This window comes from Hippoglossus stenolepis, chromosome 10, assembly GCF_022539355.2.
Source record: "Hippoglossus stenolepis isolate QCI-W04-F060 chromosome 10, HSTE1.2, whole genome shotgun sequence".
NCBI classification, from domain to species: domain Eukaryota; kingdom Metazoa; phylum Chordata; class Actinopteri; order Pleuronectiformes; family Pleuronectidae; genus Hippoglossus; species Hippoglossus stenolepis.
The window spans coordinates 11,334,821-11,351,298 of record NC_061492.1 but is presented as its reverse complement, the minus strand read 5'-3'; the positions used below and the strand labels follow the sequence as shown (position 1 = coordinate 11,351,298).

General features: G+C 41.9%; 2 protein-coding genes across 3 annotated transcripts in view; both read right to left on the bottom strand.

Moving 5' to 3' along the window:
* Positions 1 to 10,036, bottom strand: part of LOC118116490 (doublecortin domain-containing protein 2) — an 88,455-nt gene extending 78,419 nt beyond the window's left edge. Inside the window, exons 1-8 of the mRNA XM_035168215.2 lie at positions 9,583 to 10,036; positions 9,353 to 9,401; positions 8,346 to 8,422; positions 8,093 to 8,224; positions 7,481 to 7,633; positions 7,301 to 7,349; positions 3,586 to 3,718; positions 1,355 to 1,455 (exon numbers count right to left, since the gene is read on the bottom strand). Of these exons, the coding sequence (XP_035024106.1) occupies positions 1,355 to 1,455; positions 3,586 to 3,718; positions 7,301 to 7,349; positions 7,481 to 7,633; positions 8,093 to 8,224; positions 8,346 to 8,422; positions 9,353 to 9,401; positions 9,583 to 9,869 (981 nt within the window). The 5' untranslated portion in view covers positions 9,870 to 10,036. The remainder of the gene's footprint in view (positions 1 to 1,354; positions 1,456 to 3,585; positions 3,719 to 7,300; positions 7,350 to 7,480; positions 7,634 to 8,092; positions 8,225 to 8,345; positions 8,423 to 9,352; positions 9,402 to 9,582) is intronic.
* A 3,059-nt stretch (positions 10,037 to 13,095) lies between these two features.
* On the bottom strand, positions 13,096 to 16,173 carry colec11 (collectin sub-family member 11). 2 transcript variants are annotated; one of them, XM_035168217.2, is made up of 7 exons: positions 16,049 to 16,173; positions 15,394 to 15,562; positions 15,231 to 15,302; positions 14,733 to 14,804; positions 14,349 to 14,402; positions 14,138 to 14,233; positions 13,096 to 13,980 (listed from the first exon to the last, which is right to left on the bottom strand). In XM_035168217.2, exons 2-7 carry the CDS (start codon positions 15,530 to 15,532, stop codon positions 13,571 to 13,573), a joined length of 843 nt encoding a protein of 280 aa, XP_035024108.1. In that variant the 5' UTR covers positions 15,533 to 15,562; positions 16,049 to 16,173; the 3' UTR covers positions 13,096 to 13,570. The 2 variants fall into 2 exon arrangements, with proteins under 2 accessions (XP_035024108.1, XP_035024110.1); XM_035168219.2 differs by having other exon boundaries at positions 13,096 to 13,962.
* Between the last annotated feature and the right edge of the window lie 305 nt (positions 16,174 to 16,478).

Here is a 16,478-nt window from a genome sequence, read left to right as displayed (position 1 = left end):
AACTTACTGAGCTTGTGCGATGGCAGAAATAACTGAGAAATAACTTCTGTAAGGAATCACAAGTTAACAACTGAAAGAGTAAAAAGAAAATGATAGAAGTGTATTTTTTAATTCTGTTTGAAGTTGAAAAACACAGAAAGGTCAACATCGGCAGGAGGAGATGATGCTACTGTAGTAAAAAGGGCAGTGGCCTCTTGATAGACTGGTGGCTCAACAAATTCTCATTGGTCGATCAATCGGCGGTGTTACTTTCATAAGAAGAAAAAAACTCTACATTAATCGCCTTAAGGACAACATCAGCCAATAAAGAACTACTACCTTTTAAAACAAAGGTGTGTTATTAACCCCCCTCCCCTTTTCATTTTCATAGACGAACACCAAAAACTATGCATAAATCCTGAAATCCTGTTTTCACAAATTCAAACTTGCACAACTAAATAGAGACGGCTCGGTTTAGCATTTACTGTTGTCGGCTCTAAACTAAATGACACCATGTCAAAGACTGCATTTTGTTGAAACCAAAAAGTCGAGGCCTTCGGGGTGAACGTATCAGAAACGGCATAGCTTACTGTAATTTGCTACGCCCAAAAACACATGAAGGTGCAAGTGCCTGAAAACTGCTGGAAGACAACTTTTTTCTTTCTCGCTCACTTCTGGCCATCGTCTCTGCTTCAGGCTACAGACTGTGTGCGCAGTGAGAGCATCGGCAGGGTGGACACAGGCAGGCACATTGGTGAGCGACAGACGCGTGCGCCAGCCAATCATTTCATTCAGTCCATTCCAATGGGTTTTGTTTATTACAGTCCTGCCAGGTCCACAAACACCAGCTTTTTTATTTTCAGACAACTATTCATTTATGGCTATCGGGACATGAAGAGGATTTCAATAAGTAAGTTATAAAGAGTTTCAGAAACAACTTACCAATCCTAACTTTATTTATTTAAGGCTAATTGGGCTATCAAGTAGATTGCACTCGATGCACTGCGGCTGATTTAGTTCATCTATCATGTGCAGATGTTTTCTCTCCTGCGACCAATTGATTGGTTGAGAGTCGGTAAGATTTCAGTCGACCTAGATTTTCTTTGTTTGACTACAACCCTGATGTAGCAGCCGACACGTTTCCATCCAATCCATTCATCTCACATCAAAGCAGCTTTAAATAGCTTGTTGTGTTGCGTAATCGACATTTACACTCTGCTTCTGCTTGTCTTCGAGGCATGTTGTAAAAGTTGGAATCAGTGTTTATCTTTGGGGATGACTCCCGTAAGATAAAAAAAAAAAGGCCCGAGCTGTTCAAAGATTAAATGTTTAACACATCAACAGGCTGCGGTTCTGCGTGCGGTTGGTGTTTTACCTGATCAATCGGCAGGTCCACCTTCAACTGGCGGTCCTCCTGCACCTCTGCCGCTCCCGCCGTCTCACTTCTTTTGTTTTGCGCATTGAACACACTGCCCTCTGTGAAAAGTGATTAATCACAATTACCTCATCTGCTGGCAGTCGCCTTCTCATTCTTCTGCACTCTCATCCACTCTCCCCCTTCCTCTCCCTCCATCCCTCACTGCCCTCCTGTCCTCTCCCCTTTTTTCCCCTGTTCAACTTCACATGAGATCAATGTCGCTGTCCATCCATTTATTTGTTTGGAAACGGTCTTACAGACAAAAGCGCCACAGAGAGCCACAGCTGCCACGCCACAAATATGGTCAGTCAGAGTGAACTTTCGGACCGGGGGTTAGCTCTTGACAGTGACAGGTTGCTCCTGATGCATGTGGGGAATAGCTTATATGGCAATGTCACAGCGGTTTTCTCTCCATGAAAAACAAACTCCCTTTTTTTCTGCCGCTGCTGGATCTGATACAGGGAGGAATGTGAGTAATGAAACACACGATTGAGCTTGAATCTACCTCGATGGCCTTAAGTATTTTCATTTAAATAGTAAATAACCGAGCATGCAGATTAATCAGTGATAAGGCGGAGGGAAAAATGTGCAGGAAAATAAATTTGGTTCGTAGCTCAAAGAGGAAATTACACAACTGCAAAACCATGTAGACGTGATTATATATTTCAGTCAGGTATTATTTTTGGATCTCCTACTAGACTCGCTGTGTTTAGAAAAAGGATAAAATGATGGAAAAAAAAATCTGATGCCAAAAGCTTTGATCCGGTACCTGATGACGCTTGTGAACGCAACCTGCCTTTATTAAGTGTTCTAAGAGGGGATTTCATTCTGGAGAAGAGTCATGACTTTTATCTAACAGACCGGCCTTTGGTAAAGACTTCTGTGAGAGGAAACCACACTATACAAGCATGGTCAGGTGCAAAAAAGTGAGGCCAAGAAACTCCACTCTGGTCTGGCTACAAACGACAACATTATCCTGACACGAGCTCAACACGAGAAAGAAAAAAAAAAATTCTCTTTCAGTATGAAAAACATGGCAGGTTTCAAACTGTGGCAATTATCCAATCTATTCCACCGCATAACGTTGTTTGCGGCACAGGATGAGTCTTTCAAGTCGAGTCAGTGTATTACTGAGAACAGATGGTAAAACAAACAGCCATGAAACAACACCTACTGAATAACTAAACAGGAGAAGTAAAGACACGGCGTCTCTTTATTATTAACAGAGTATCGCTTTTAAACAGCCAACTGCTGAAATGTTCCAAACCATCAATCCAAAGCAGTGTTTTGTCACTTTTATGATCTTCTGTCAGCGATATTTGTGATTAATAACTTATTACCATTTTGATTCCCACATCAGGAGAAAATTGGAGCGATTTGTTTCCCCCCACATAGTTAGCGGGGCTTTCTGGATTCATACTCAACAAAATGGCCTGATTGAATTCATCTATGATTTAAGCCCCCTTGACGGTGTTTGAAGTCTTGTTCTGTTTAATATTCACAGAAAAGAGTCGTGTTTCTTACTGGGAGCTGTGCTCTGTTTGGACTTTAAAAGGAACAGGTTGATCATTCAAAGGAAGCTCCAGGACAAACAGAACAGTAGACTTTCTCTTTGCTCCCAACACACACCACACTTTCATCTTGCACACTCCCACACGTGCACACTCCCCCCCACCCCCCCCTACACATGTACACACGCCATTAACTGTATTTGAAGCTGGATTAAATGACAGCTCCCAAAAAGTGAAGCCAAACTGTCTCCATCGCCCCCTGGTGGCTGGCTGCTGTACAGGTCATGAACCCTGCCTCCTCCATGTTAGCAGATGGCCCAAACTAAAAAAGTCTAAATATTAGGCAGTCTTCGTTTTTCAAGTAAGTTCAGTTTTAAATTGTTATTTGATGCTTTTTAAAAACAGAGTGAAGGGTAATGATTGACAGCTCAGACTGACTCGTGATTGGTCAAGCGTGTGTATCAGCGGGACCTCGCTCCATCTCCACATTGCTACTGCGCAGACTCTAGCGCCCAATTGTGTTTTTATCACAAGATGGCAGCATTCCTATATGGTATATTTTGGCTAGATTTCTGGATAGTGGGGGCGAAGTGGAGACGTGTCATCCATCGTTATACATGTGTCTATGATACAGAGGAGAGGGCAGGAGAGATATTTCTATAGAATTGCTCTGCTTACCCCCTGTTGAGAAGGGAACTGTGTTTCTGGACGCCCGCCTCTGTTGTTTGGTTCCGTCTGGCTTGGCCGTGTGTTTCTTCATCTGGCCCCTGGCTGTGTGCTCAGGGTCCGCACTAAAGCCTGTGTGAGGAAACTACATGGACAGACAAAGTAGAAGGAGAAAACAGGGCCACAGATTAAGGCGTATTTCCTTAGGTTTCTTTGTGATTCATTATTGACTTTTTTTGCTGTTGTTCTCTAAAGAGGAAGAAGAAAAAAAACAGACAAAACACGATGAGGCGAAACTTGTTTCTCTTCTTTTCAACCCCTTTTTTACATTTTCCATTGACCTCAATTTTTTCTTGAGCTGATATGCTTTGTAGCTCCCCCGTGATTCCTACTGTATTGAATTCATCTGGTTCCAATACATCCCGTGCACAACCTATCAATCACTAGGGAGCGTGGCAAACTAATCATTTATTGATGAAATGGGGCAGCCATGAATTTCTAACTGCATTTGTCTTATTTATCAAGCCAGATCAAACAATGAAAATCAAAACAAGCTTAAAGGGAAAGGGAGGGAGTCGTAGGGAATAACTTATTCTTCGGCAGTAGACGGTAGAAGGTTATTGATGGAGAGGGGAGGGGAAAAAACGGGCTGGGGACTTAGTAGCATTGTGGGAGAGTGAAGGAGCAAGAGAGGAAAAGAGAGAAGGGAAGAGAGAGAGAGAGAGTTCAGAGTGATGTTCAGACAGCAAGGTACACATCTGAATTAATGCTTCCACAAAAGGCAATTTTCTTCTCACAGGCTCCTCATCCCCTCTGTAGGTAGCAAGGTGAGGTATGTCTCCCTCACAGAGAATGAGAGACACACAGATACACAGAGTGGGAGAGAGCAGACTTAATGTTTCTTTTCAGCTACAGTGCTCTTTACTGCAGCTGCCTGGCTGGATCCCTGGGCTGGCTCGGGGGATAGTGTAGTGATCTCAGGCTTCCACCAGAATACACTTCTGGCAATGGTGTTTGCAAGCTCACTAACATGGAGTCTGGGGAATAACCGCATTGTTTCTTCACTTGTTTGCTTTCTTTAATGCAGAGGCAAAGTCTGCTGATATTCGTTTGAATTTCCACAGCCGTTGGTGGGCCGAGGGAGAGAAATAAAACAACAAAAGCAGAGTGAAGTTTGTCTGGTATGTTCAGCGAAGGATGGGTTGAAATAGAGTTCACACTCCAGCGCGGTAGTGTCCACAACTACGCTAGATCAAAGACAGGAGGAGCAGTGGCACCGTCGCAGTGGTGAGCTGTTGATTCAGTTTCGTAACCTTGATTCGCCTGCGAGTGATGCGAGGCAACTTCACGGTAAAAGGTCACGATCAAAATGTATCCGAGCAGCCCAAAAATTGAGCAGCTTGTTTTCCAATGTTTACAGCCTGGTGGTGAGATGTAAATAGATTTTATTTAAATCAACACAGTTAAATCAAGAGCGTCTCACTCTGGGAGGAGAAAGCAGAGGACGACGGGTGCTGCAGAGCCAGGAGAGTACAGTACAAGCAGCAATACAAGTGGAAACACGGCAGTGGAAAAGCTGAGGTCATCTCCCCCCTCTCATTCTGCATTACATATCTACAGTACCACGTCCTGCGGGAGCCGACAACTGTGTGTATCAGGAGGCCCGAGAGAGAGAGAGAGGGAGAGGGGGACCGAGAGAGAAGCAAGTGAGTTAGTGTGAAGGGGGCTCAGGGGGACCGAGCAGCAAGTAATCTGGAGCCCCTCTCAAGTGGCAGAGAACAGGAGTCAGCAAGAGGACACTGTGATATGATAGCCAGGGGAAAACAGGGGGTCCCAACCAACTGGACCGGCCAGCTCCCAGCCACACTGGCTGCGGTATCAGTAGGAGCCACTCCCATGGCCCGGGTCCTCAGCGAGCAGACATGCTGGCAGCAGTGGGGTGGGGTGGTGTAGTTTTCCACGGGGCATCGCTGCTTCCCCAAACCAATGACATCATCCACAGGGAAGCAGAGCAATGAGGAGCAGTGGCAAGTCACTGCTGATGTCAGAGAAGCGCGGCTATTAAAGGCTCTAATCAGACTCTCTGTGCTGTTTTCACAGGATGCTTAGTGTGAAGTACATTTGCGGCACAATTGCACCGCTCATTACGATTACTGTAATATGAAAGCATTGCTTTGATGCACACCATTATTCTTTTTTATCTCTGTCTCTTTGCATTCCCCTCTCCCCTATTAATCTTCTCTTTATGCTGCGTCTACCTCGGAACTTTCCACCTCATCATGTGTGGGAACACCTAGCTCAGCATATGTGCTTGCTTCCAACGGGAACACGTTATACTGGAGGGTTTCAATGCTGCACTCTGCAGAGCCGTCACTTTAGACATCAGTGGCTGCTCCAGACCAGATGTCCCATTCAGCGGAGTCGAAATGCTCCGCTGCTGGTGCAGACAGGACGGAGCAGACGCCGTTCCCGCACGACGAGGTCGCGAGCGCAAGGTTACATTTTACACTGCCTGGCTGTGCATGTTTAAAAAGATATTTTTACGGGGCGTTTCAGACCAGACTGCTGTTGTTTTGTGAGGTCAAACTGAAATTAATGACAGGCATGACCCCATAAATGTATGTATAATCAGTAAGCTCAACAACTGACGGATCAGGACACTGTGGGCTGTATTTGTCACACGTATCTTTCCCCCTCTGAAAGCTCCTTATTAACTGGTCAAATCATGTTTACAAATTCATGAGGGATCAGGCGAAGAGGCATGGGGAGTGAAATGCAGCAGCATCATGTCTAGTGAATGACTAATAATACAATGAGCTGCTGGATGCAAAACACAGCCATAGCCCTGTCTCTGTCTCCACCTCATGGTACTGGGTGAAATGGCACAAGCTCTGGTCTTACGAGTATTGATTCAGATTTTCTCATCTTTAGTGTTAGGACTGAACCTCAGCAAAGCAAAGTTTGATAACAATGTGGTTTTATTTACTGTTTTATGCCTGGATACATTTGAATATGCAGAAGAAATGATTCCATAATATTATTAAAGATATTTATAATACTTCTGAATATAATGAAAGTCAACCACATACACAGCTGGAGACAATGTTAGGGGTATTTTTCTGTGTCTGAAAAAAAAAAAAATGGCATCTGCCAAAGCATTGTCATCTTTCATGGTTAGGAAAATCAGATGTCAGACCCATCTCTCACAGGCCCCCGCCATCTCTACCGCAACCTGCTGAGTGGGCATGTTCTCATCTTCAGCGTGTGATTTGGTGTTCATCTCAGACCCGCAGCAGCGCAATCCTCACTTGGATTCAAAGCATTTCACCGTCTACTTAATCACAATACAAATTGTCCCGGTTCTGGTTTGAATAAGAGATTTTTTTTTGTGTGTGTGTTTTTTTCAGTCAGTAAAGTCCCCCTGGTGCATATGATCTGTCTATGAGGCTCACTGCACTTGATCAAGTGGGCCAGCCCGTCTCTGTGGGGATTACCCATCAAAGTGAAAAGCAACGGTAACTCAATGCCTCCCGCAGACAGTGATTGATGATAGCACTGTTTCATAACGAATTACACCCCCACGACAAGTCTCGCACGTGGGAAATGTTAATTGAAATGCTGTGTGCGCAAGGATACATTTTTCCACTGTGATACAACCAAGTGTTACAACAATAAACTGAGGAGAAAATATGACAAGTTAGCATGACGCAAGAAAGACTCTCCTCACCACATCCTTTGCATGTGTTGTCTTTCTAATAGGAGGCAGGACGTCTTGACTGCAGAGAAGAGAGAGGGGAAACCAAATGTGAAAAAATACATTTTCTCTTTCCTTTCTACATCAATACAGGAATCTAATGCTTATTTGATTTGCTGAAGTGGAAACTCATTCTCCTCATCGGTCTCATACCTTTCAATTGAGTTGTTTTCCCTGATATAAGCCCTGGGGACGCACCGGTCATATGGGAGAGCTTTAAACCTTTCTGCACCAACTGCAACGTAGTGCTGCTGGTTCTCCAGTTGAGTGGAAGCGCAGACAGGCTGTCCATCTAATGTGCAAAGCCTGTGAACGCAAATAAAGAAATTGCACAACATCTTCTAATTGTTTCAACTATGCTTTATAAATATCAGTGTCTTACTGGTTGCATTTAATGCAGGCATATTTTAAAATACCCATTAAAGCAGTGTTCACCTATCAAGCAGCTTTAGATGAATTACAGTGAGCACATCACAACCCTCCCGATCACTTATTAATTAGAGAAATCTTTCCACTCTGCTAATGCATTTAAACTGACAGGAAAGCCTCCACTAATCATTCCTTCATCCGTATTAGAGAAGCTGAGTCTCTAGAGCCACGATATATGACTGTGCATGATTTTCAATAAACTGCCGTTATTTGAAAAGCATAATGAAGAGCATCATTTTTGTCATGGAAAAATGTTTTAAAATACTTAAAAATATGTATTCTTTAGAGTCCCTGTTAAATGACTACCTTAAAACAATATAGTGCGGTAGACATCACCTGTACACAGCACCGGTGCGAAGATGCACTTTCTCCGTCACCATGGCTAAAACATTCTCCCAGCTTCTGAGAGTGTACTTCGGGATCCGTATCCGAGCTGGAGGCCCCAAGACGTCCCCGTTTGTAAAGACACTAAGAAGCACAGCAATGTATGAGACACAGAGTGAATTCAATATATATAAATTACATTCCACAACACAGAACATCTTTAATAACTTAACAACTTTAGATCCAGCTGAAAATCCATACTCACTTTATTGTGCAAGACTCATCCGCAGTTCTCTTCCAGCGAGCAGAAACTACTATTCTGCTGTGAACAACAGGTTGGATCTAAAAAAAATACATAAATAAAATGAGGGAATATACTCGTATATCACCTTTTACTGGGACAGTGATCCCCATGACAGTAGGACCATTAAGGGCTGTTACCCCCAAACTGGGAGAGTGGCTCCAGCATACTTTTTTCAAAATATGTATATACTGTATGTCTATAGTTTCTTTTTTTTCGTGTCAGGTACACAGAAGTACCCAGCACTCATGTTAAGTTGCAGCATTCCATCAACAGTTCAACTAAAAACTCTTCCTTTATTCCAAAACCTCATTGACATACATCAGCCGAATAAATCTGCTTTCACAAAACTTCGCTTCTCTTTTATTTTAAAACACGTACTTATTATGCCTAGCAATATGTTTTGTATTACTTCAAATCATTTTAACTTTAAACTTTATTTTGTATTTTATGTCTTTTAACTGTTTGTGTGTGCACACAGGTCCCGGAAAATGCAATTTGGCTCCACTGTTTGTTTTACAGATTCGGCTGGAATGACATAAATAAACTTGAAACTTTTTTGGCACAAAATGGCAAACACTTGATAAAGAGCAAAACATTTGACAAATCTGATGTTGATCAATTGTGTTATAGCTCCTCACTGTTCTTCCACAACGCATAAGAAATATATCGATATAGATTGAACATTTGTTACATTGCTACTGATGAATATCTAGAATTACTGATATTGTTCTAATCCCCCGACCTGATTCATATATGCATAGGGAATTGCTTGAGTCACTTTAAATGTTCAACTCCAACTGATCTTCTATGTAACATCAGCACTGTGGTGTTTGAGTGTTTGGTCCCAGTTACACCCCACTGAGGAAAAACTCCTTATCATACATTTATCAAAAAAAAGTAAAGTTCGAAGTTAGTTTAGTTAATTTCAGTAGAAAGATAAACCAAAACATTTAAAAAGGGGGTTTTACCTGTTGTCTTTTCTTATTCTCCGGCTTCTTGGTTGTGATCTCGCTGTAGCTGGAAGTAAAGAGAATGAAGGGAGACATATGTTAGGGACAGTGAAGTCTCAAGACTGGAGCTCACTTGCTAAACGAAGGCACGAGTTCAGGGCCCAGATTGGAGCTCATCCTCGGTAAAGACCTGTTAAAAGACCCACACACACACACAAACACACACCTCACATCAGCCTGGTACCTACTCCAGCATTTTAAACTGCTCGTTCCCGGCGGCGACGTACACACTCCCGTGCTTCAGCTCGTCCAGGCGCCGAACGTTGTGGCCCAGCGCCGGCGTGTAGAGCCTCCGGACGGCGCCGAACGGAGCCTCCACCCCGCGGGTCACGGAGGTCAGGAAGCCGTCAAAGGTCGACACCTGCCGCGGGTTCACCGCTATTTTCCTTCCGGGAAAGAAGGCGTCCCCGTTCCGGTAGACTCGTACTGTTCTGGTTGGAGGTGCGCCACCGCTTCTGCCCGGTGTGCCCGACATACTGGGACCTGGCTAACAGGAGATGTCTAAACAACAACAAACAATGATGGCGATGCCCGCTGTCAACTGTATATATGTCAGGTTTGTGTCCGGAGACGTAACAGGAGATAGCAGGTGACATGGAAACCAGTTCCTCCACACGACAGGAGCAGCATTAAGAAACCCAACCTAACTGTGAGCTAGTTAGCACCTTCTCTTTGTTTGATGCTAACTTTAATTTGGGGCTTGGTTCCATAACGTAAGCGTTTCCAAGGCAACGAGCCAGCAGGAAATAATGAATTTACTTATCAGTGACTTTAACTGCAGCAGATTCGACACGTAGGCCCACATCACATCGTAGCTTGTGTTCATTTGATTAAAGTATAAAAAGGGTAAAGTTGTGTATTTGATTACGTATTTAGTTGTGTTGAAATGATCATAATGAACTTTAACTCATAGCATCTTAAACAAATTTGTTAACAAAGTGCCTTTACAGCAAAGCAAGACAAGTAAATATGAGAGAAATAACAATCAGCAGGATGTGACAAGGAGGCCGGACAACTACGTTTAGGTGGTCAATTAACAAATACAGAGCTATGTCACAGGAAAACATAAAAGCAGTGATATGACGATACCAATAAATAAGTAAAATTACTGGTGAAAAGAAAATGATAACAAACAGGACATCACACGAAAGCAAGTCTATAAAAATGGGTTTTAAGAAGTGATTTAATAGAAGTCACTGACTCTGCGAACCTTATCTCCTCAGGTAGGTCGTTCCAAAGCCCAGGGGCCCTGATGGCAGAAGCACGGTCACCTTTAGTTTTCAACCTGGACTTTGGAACAGCCAGCAGCCTCCACCTGAGGATCTAAGGCTGCGTGCAGGCAGATAAGGGGGTCAACCATTCTGTGATGTAGCTTGGGGCCAGACCCCAGCGTGCTTCAAATGTGATAAGTCAAATCTTAAAATCAATTCTAAACTGGACAGGGAGCCAATGACAAGCAAGGATCAGGGTGATGTGATGCTGCTTTTTAAATGAAATGTCTAATTTCCTCTCTTTCTTTGCTACATGCTGGTTATTTGGGGACTTGGTCAGTGGCCCATATCTTTTTAACTCCGGGACTTCCATTCAATGAACCAGATTCATCATTCAGAGATGATGTGTATGTCTAAGACTGACTTTTGCACCATGGGCTGGAGGTGAGTTTTTATATTTTAACACAACCTCATTATTGTTTTAAAGCTGAAATTGTTTAATTTTGTAATTTTGGGAACAGAAAGATTTGAGTGTAAATATGCAGCCACCAGATCGGGTATATATCCTACAACATATGGCATAAACAACTCTACCAACCTGGTTTAATCTTATTGGAATTTAACTCTCTTCACTATTTATTTAAATTGTGTGCAAGCAACTTTGTGCTGTATATGTGGAGGCTGTCAATAAAGATGTTTCAAGCCGTTGATACACACACGCAAATTCAATTTGCTTGTATCCGAGCAGGGTTGAAGTAAGCCTACTTTATCCTCAGCACAAACATTACCCAACTGCCTTCTACCAGTTCTATCAAAATATATGGGATATGATGTGAAATACTGCAGAGAGAGACAAATAAGCATTTTTTTTATATCCCAAATATCTTAAAATATGTTGTAATATTTGTGTTTCTATCAAATTTCTTGCATATATTTTAAGTACCTGCACCGTTATAACTTTTTCCATTCATCAAAAACTAGACTTTACAAATTATTACTTTCATTTTACTTTATAGTTTAATGCAAGCAATTTTATACGAGCACAGGCTTAAACACCACTGCTGCAGCACAATTTTGATAATTCCACGGTGGATATAGGAGTCTAGGGGTCCAGACGTCAAATCCAGGTTGTGATTTTTTTCTTTTCTTATTTTCCTGCTCTGTCTCCATATCTCCCACTCCCAGGCCGCTCCTCTCACCACAGATTATCTGCCGGTCCACTGTTAGACAGCGCTGTCCAAATTGTTTACCACAAAGGTAACCAGAGATTGCACCAACAATGGCACCTAATTGGTTTAGGCCAGACAACTCCTGGTCAATTAAATGCATAATTCATCTCTGCATTAATTATTCATTTCTTTAGGGACCAGTTCAGGGTTTTATGAGGAGAACTGCATCGTGAATATTCAAATTCCTCGTCTTAGAGGGACGCAATATTATCTCTGCTGGGGATTCCCATCCCCAAAAACAATAGCAGCCAGGGTTGTAAGACAACTTCTATTAATCACACAAATGAACCATGGAGGATTTTCAAAGAAGATAATGTCCTACCAACCTGCGGTGTGTAATGTCTTGTTTTTCTCATTCAGCAAACATTGCACCGTCGAACAATTACCGAGTGTAATTAATTCATTATTATTGTCAACCCTCTTGTGTTAAGATGAGACATTATTTTTTTAATAACAGTCATGTCTGTACTAATTTAACTTCCTATAAAAATCCACGCATCTCAGTGTCTGTTTCTCTGTTTCTGGGATGTCTCTGCCTTAGATCAATTTAACAATTCCTTAGAAGCAACATTAATATCCAAAAAATGTCCGACAATTAAATGTAGTTAAAAACACTATCAGTTAAATCTCATAGTTTTAGAGTGAGTGCATTATTCATCTTTCTCCAGTGCATCTGAAGTGCGGGGTGTGGTCACCCAAAGAGATGATTTCTGGGTCTTGTCACATGGAGGACCAGGGAGTAACGGTGGTTAATACTCCTAAAGGTCAGTGTCACCCATTTTAAAGTCTGTAATCACTGCTGCTCCAGGGTCATCTAGTCAACACTTGTGATCAGGTTAAAGCTAGAAACTGGAATCTGGATGTTTTAGGATGTGAGGTCACTTGGATGTAGTCACACTGCTGCCCAGATAATAAATTAGTTTTTTGTGCTAGGCTACTTAAAGGTTCAGTGTGTAGAATTTAGTGACATCTAGTGGTGAAGTTGCATGTTTGCAGCTGAATAACCCTCCCCTTCCAAACATGTAAGAGAACCTGTGGTAGCCTTCAGTTGTCATAAAGACTCAAAAGGATTTCATTTAGCCGCTTTCTTTTCAACAGAACAGTGTTTAGTGTTATTAGTAACAGTTGTGCCACTCTGTCAAGTCAGAAATGTCTGATGTGAGAAGCAGCCAATTCCACAAAGCACACATCCCTTTCTCAGAGAGTTTCAGTACAACACAGTTATTATCTCAGGGGCAGAAAATAATGTACAGACACTCTCTTTTTAAAATTAGTAGTGAATGTTTATTGCGCAACAACCACCGTCTCACTTGTTATATAAAAGTGAACATTACATTTGTTTTCAATTTCTCTGATTAAAAGCAATGGTTTCCAATTTCCTGCAAATTCCACAGCCCTCTGCATTTTCTCATTTGCCTGGTTTGTTTATGACTGTAGCAAATATTGTTTAGTGTATAGTTTGCATAACACTATTACACTGAGGTTATTACCCTGCATGCTGCTGGGAACAGTGGGGGTTCACAGTGTATGAGTTTATGGCTGTGCTAAAAAGTAAAAGAGAACAAAAACTCATGTTATGTGAGTTAATAAAAATAAATAGCTAATTAGACTATGGGAAATAAAAATGGAAAAATACAAGTTTGCACGACTTGCACGTCATTTTGTCATATTTACACATAGATACATCATACAGATATATATATTCTTAACTTTTGTTGCATTATATTTATCATCCGTCAGACACTGTCCTTGTCAAATTCACAGACAAAATACATGGTGGGCTGGCACGCCACGTCAGTCCACTCTCCAGAGGCCACCATCTCAGCACAGTCTTCATCGTCGTAGGCGTTGTTGGGCTCTCCTTTCCTCCATTTGGTGAAAGTGGTCATGGGAGAGCGATCCACGTAGGTGAAAACGCCCTCTTGGTCCCGGTCATGAATACCAATGTAGACCCTGCTCAGGCCCGCCTCAGAAATGTACCCCGCGACGGCCGCGTTGGCTCCCTCATCCTTGGGCATGACCAGGTGCCCTCCCCTCGTCTGACAGTAGACCTCGGCGTCGGAGTAGCGTTTCTCCTCCTTCACCAACAGATAGACTTTACTGTCTGTCTCTTTTATGCCAGCAACAGCTGCAGGGGAGGGCAGTGCTGAAAAATGAGCACTTGTATTTCTATAAATTTCACATTGACATGCCCAGCATTTGCAGTTTTCTTTAAAGATAACAAGTAAAGCAAAGGAAGGAAGTCAGATAAGAAGAGTCACAAATCTTATCTAAGCAAACAATCACTTGTGCTAAGATCTTACCATTTTTAATGAATTTCAGTTCAGACGATAGCTGGGCCACAAGAATGTCCATTTCTCCAATCATGTTCCTCATTGGTGTGCACTCACATGGAACACCTGACAAGAAAGAGATGTAGGGATTTACTACGTAACTCGCTCTCAAATTTCAACACACGTGTCTGTTTAATCCAGCTACAGTCTGTTTGACAAACTGAATAAGATAATATCTCACCTGGATCTCCATTAGGGCCCATTGGACCTGGATCCCCCAGGTCTCCTTTCACCCCTGAAAAATATCATTATTTATAAAACATGAAATAGACTTTATACACTGTATAGACATGCCAATTATATTATTCCTTATATTTGCTGACTACAATGTGTATAGATAAGGTATACATATATTCATATATATTCCTATTTTTATTCTATTGTGTACTTTCACTTGCTCTCTTGTCGACCTTGTTTTGAGTAGCTGCTGCTGTAACAAGTGAATTTTCTTGGCGGGGGATCAATAAAGTTGATCTCATCTCAAAACAACAGTACAATACTATAATACTTGTACATTTAATTCCAACAGCGACATCTGCTGTGCATTAACACATTTTGTAATGACCTTTCATTCCACTGGGGCCCACTTTTCCGTAACGTCCCATAACTCCTTTCTGTCCATTAAGCCCAGGTCTGCCTGAAAGAAAGATGGAAAAATCCATTAAAGTTAATGAAAATAAATAACCGAAATTCTCAACCCACTATTTACTTCCACTTAGTTACGTAAATGAAAAGGATGAGTCTGTGGAATCTCTTTTAAAAGTGTGAGCGCACCCTCCCCTCCTCATTAAGGTCTTCAGTAAACACTTGGATTCTGCAAATCCTTTCCCCACCAACCTCTCACCCAAACGTAAACACTCGACCATCTCCGGGTGGCCTGTTAGCGTATCAGCACATTATCAGGCCTGAGCAATGTGAACTTTACTCTAGTTTTTTTTTTTTTGTTGTGTTGAAGAAACGAGGAGATGTATAAGCTTGGATTCATGGTAAATGTTTTCCTCTGCCCTGAGAAACAAAAGATTCTGTCGTCATCTTCCCCTTTTTGAAAGAGCAGAGAATATACCGATTTCTCCAAGAGGTCCGACTCTCCCCGGTCTGCCCGGTGCTCCTTTTAGTCCTTTCTCTCCTGGTTCTCCTTTTGTATGAAAATACAGAAAAAAACAATCAGAAAAATATGAAGACATACTTTGTTTGTGTTCACGTTGTATTGTGTTTATTTGAAGAACCTTTGAGTCCAGGGACGAGGATCTGAACAGTGCAAGGATCCTCCGTATAGTGCTGCTGTCCGTGAGTCGTCTGTATCGGTAAGAAACTCATCATGACAGACATTAGTATCATATGTAGAAACCGCTTCTCTCCTCTCATTCTTCTACATGGACTGGTCAACAGGCTAGACTGGAGAAATTGAAGAAATTAAGAAAATACGGATTAGAATTAAGGTTAAGACTTATTCATAAAATAGCGGAAGTTTGACTTTAAATATCACCCAGTAAATGCAGAATTTAGGACTGATATAGTGGAATCACTTGTTTGAGTCACAAAACTGTAATTAATCCCATAATATTATTAAATAAACCTGTTGTCCATTACATTCAGCATTAATTTCATAATTACCCCCAAAAAATACATAAACATCTACCACACGTTTGGAGCTACAGACTTTTTGTTATAAGGAAGATACATCAAATCATACTTGTCATACTAGATGAATTCATGCTTGATATAAACATCTGTTCACGAGCGACATGAAAGCCACATCCAGTCATATTTACCCCGACCAAAGACCTGTTCAGCTTCATTTTGATAATATTGGCAGAAGAAGTAACTAAACAGAATAAAAAGGACTAAACTGAACTGAATTAGAAAATGTGGACATCCTACCTGTAGAGGAACCTCCCAGACAGAAGGAGAAACGTATTCTCAGCGTGCACAGACTTGCAGGAGCCTTGAACAGTGGTGGACACACAGAAACATTTCATGTTCCTCCGCAGGCAGCACAGAATGTGTGGGATAAACAGTTCACAGATAAAGTCCAAAGCAGCTGGGGCTCCACAGATAATTGGCTGGGAAAACCGTTGAGTGATTGACGGTGGAGGGGTCTGATAAATACACTGACTGAACTGCAAAGTCTATCAGATCTTTAGACAGGGAACGGAAAGATATTACAAACATTTGAAGAGAATAATTTCCATAGGCCTGTATATCATTTATTGCTGTATTTATTTCAACAAATAACGTGGCTCACCATGGCTTATATACCTTAACTTCACTTTACCATTGCTTTGCTTCAGTTTGTGTGAGTTGCCTGAAC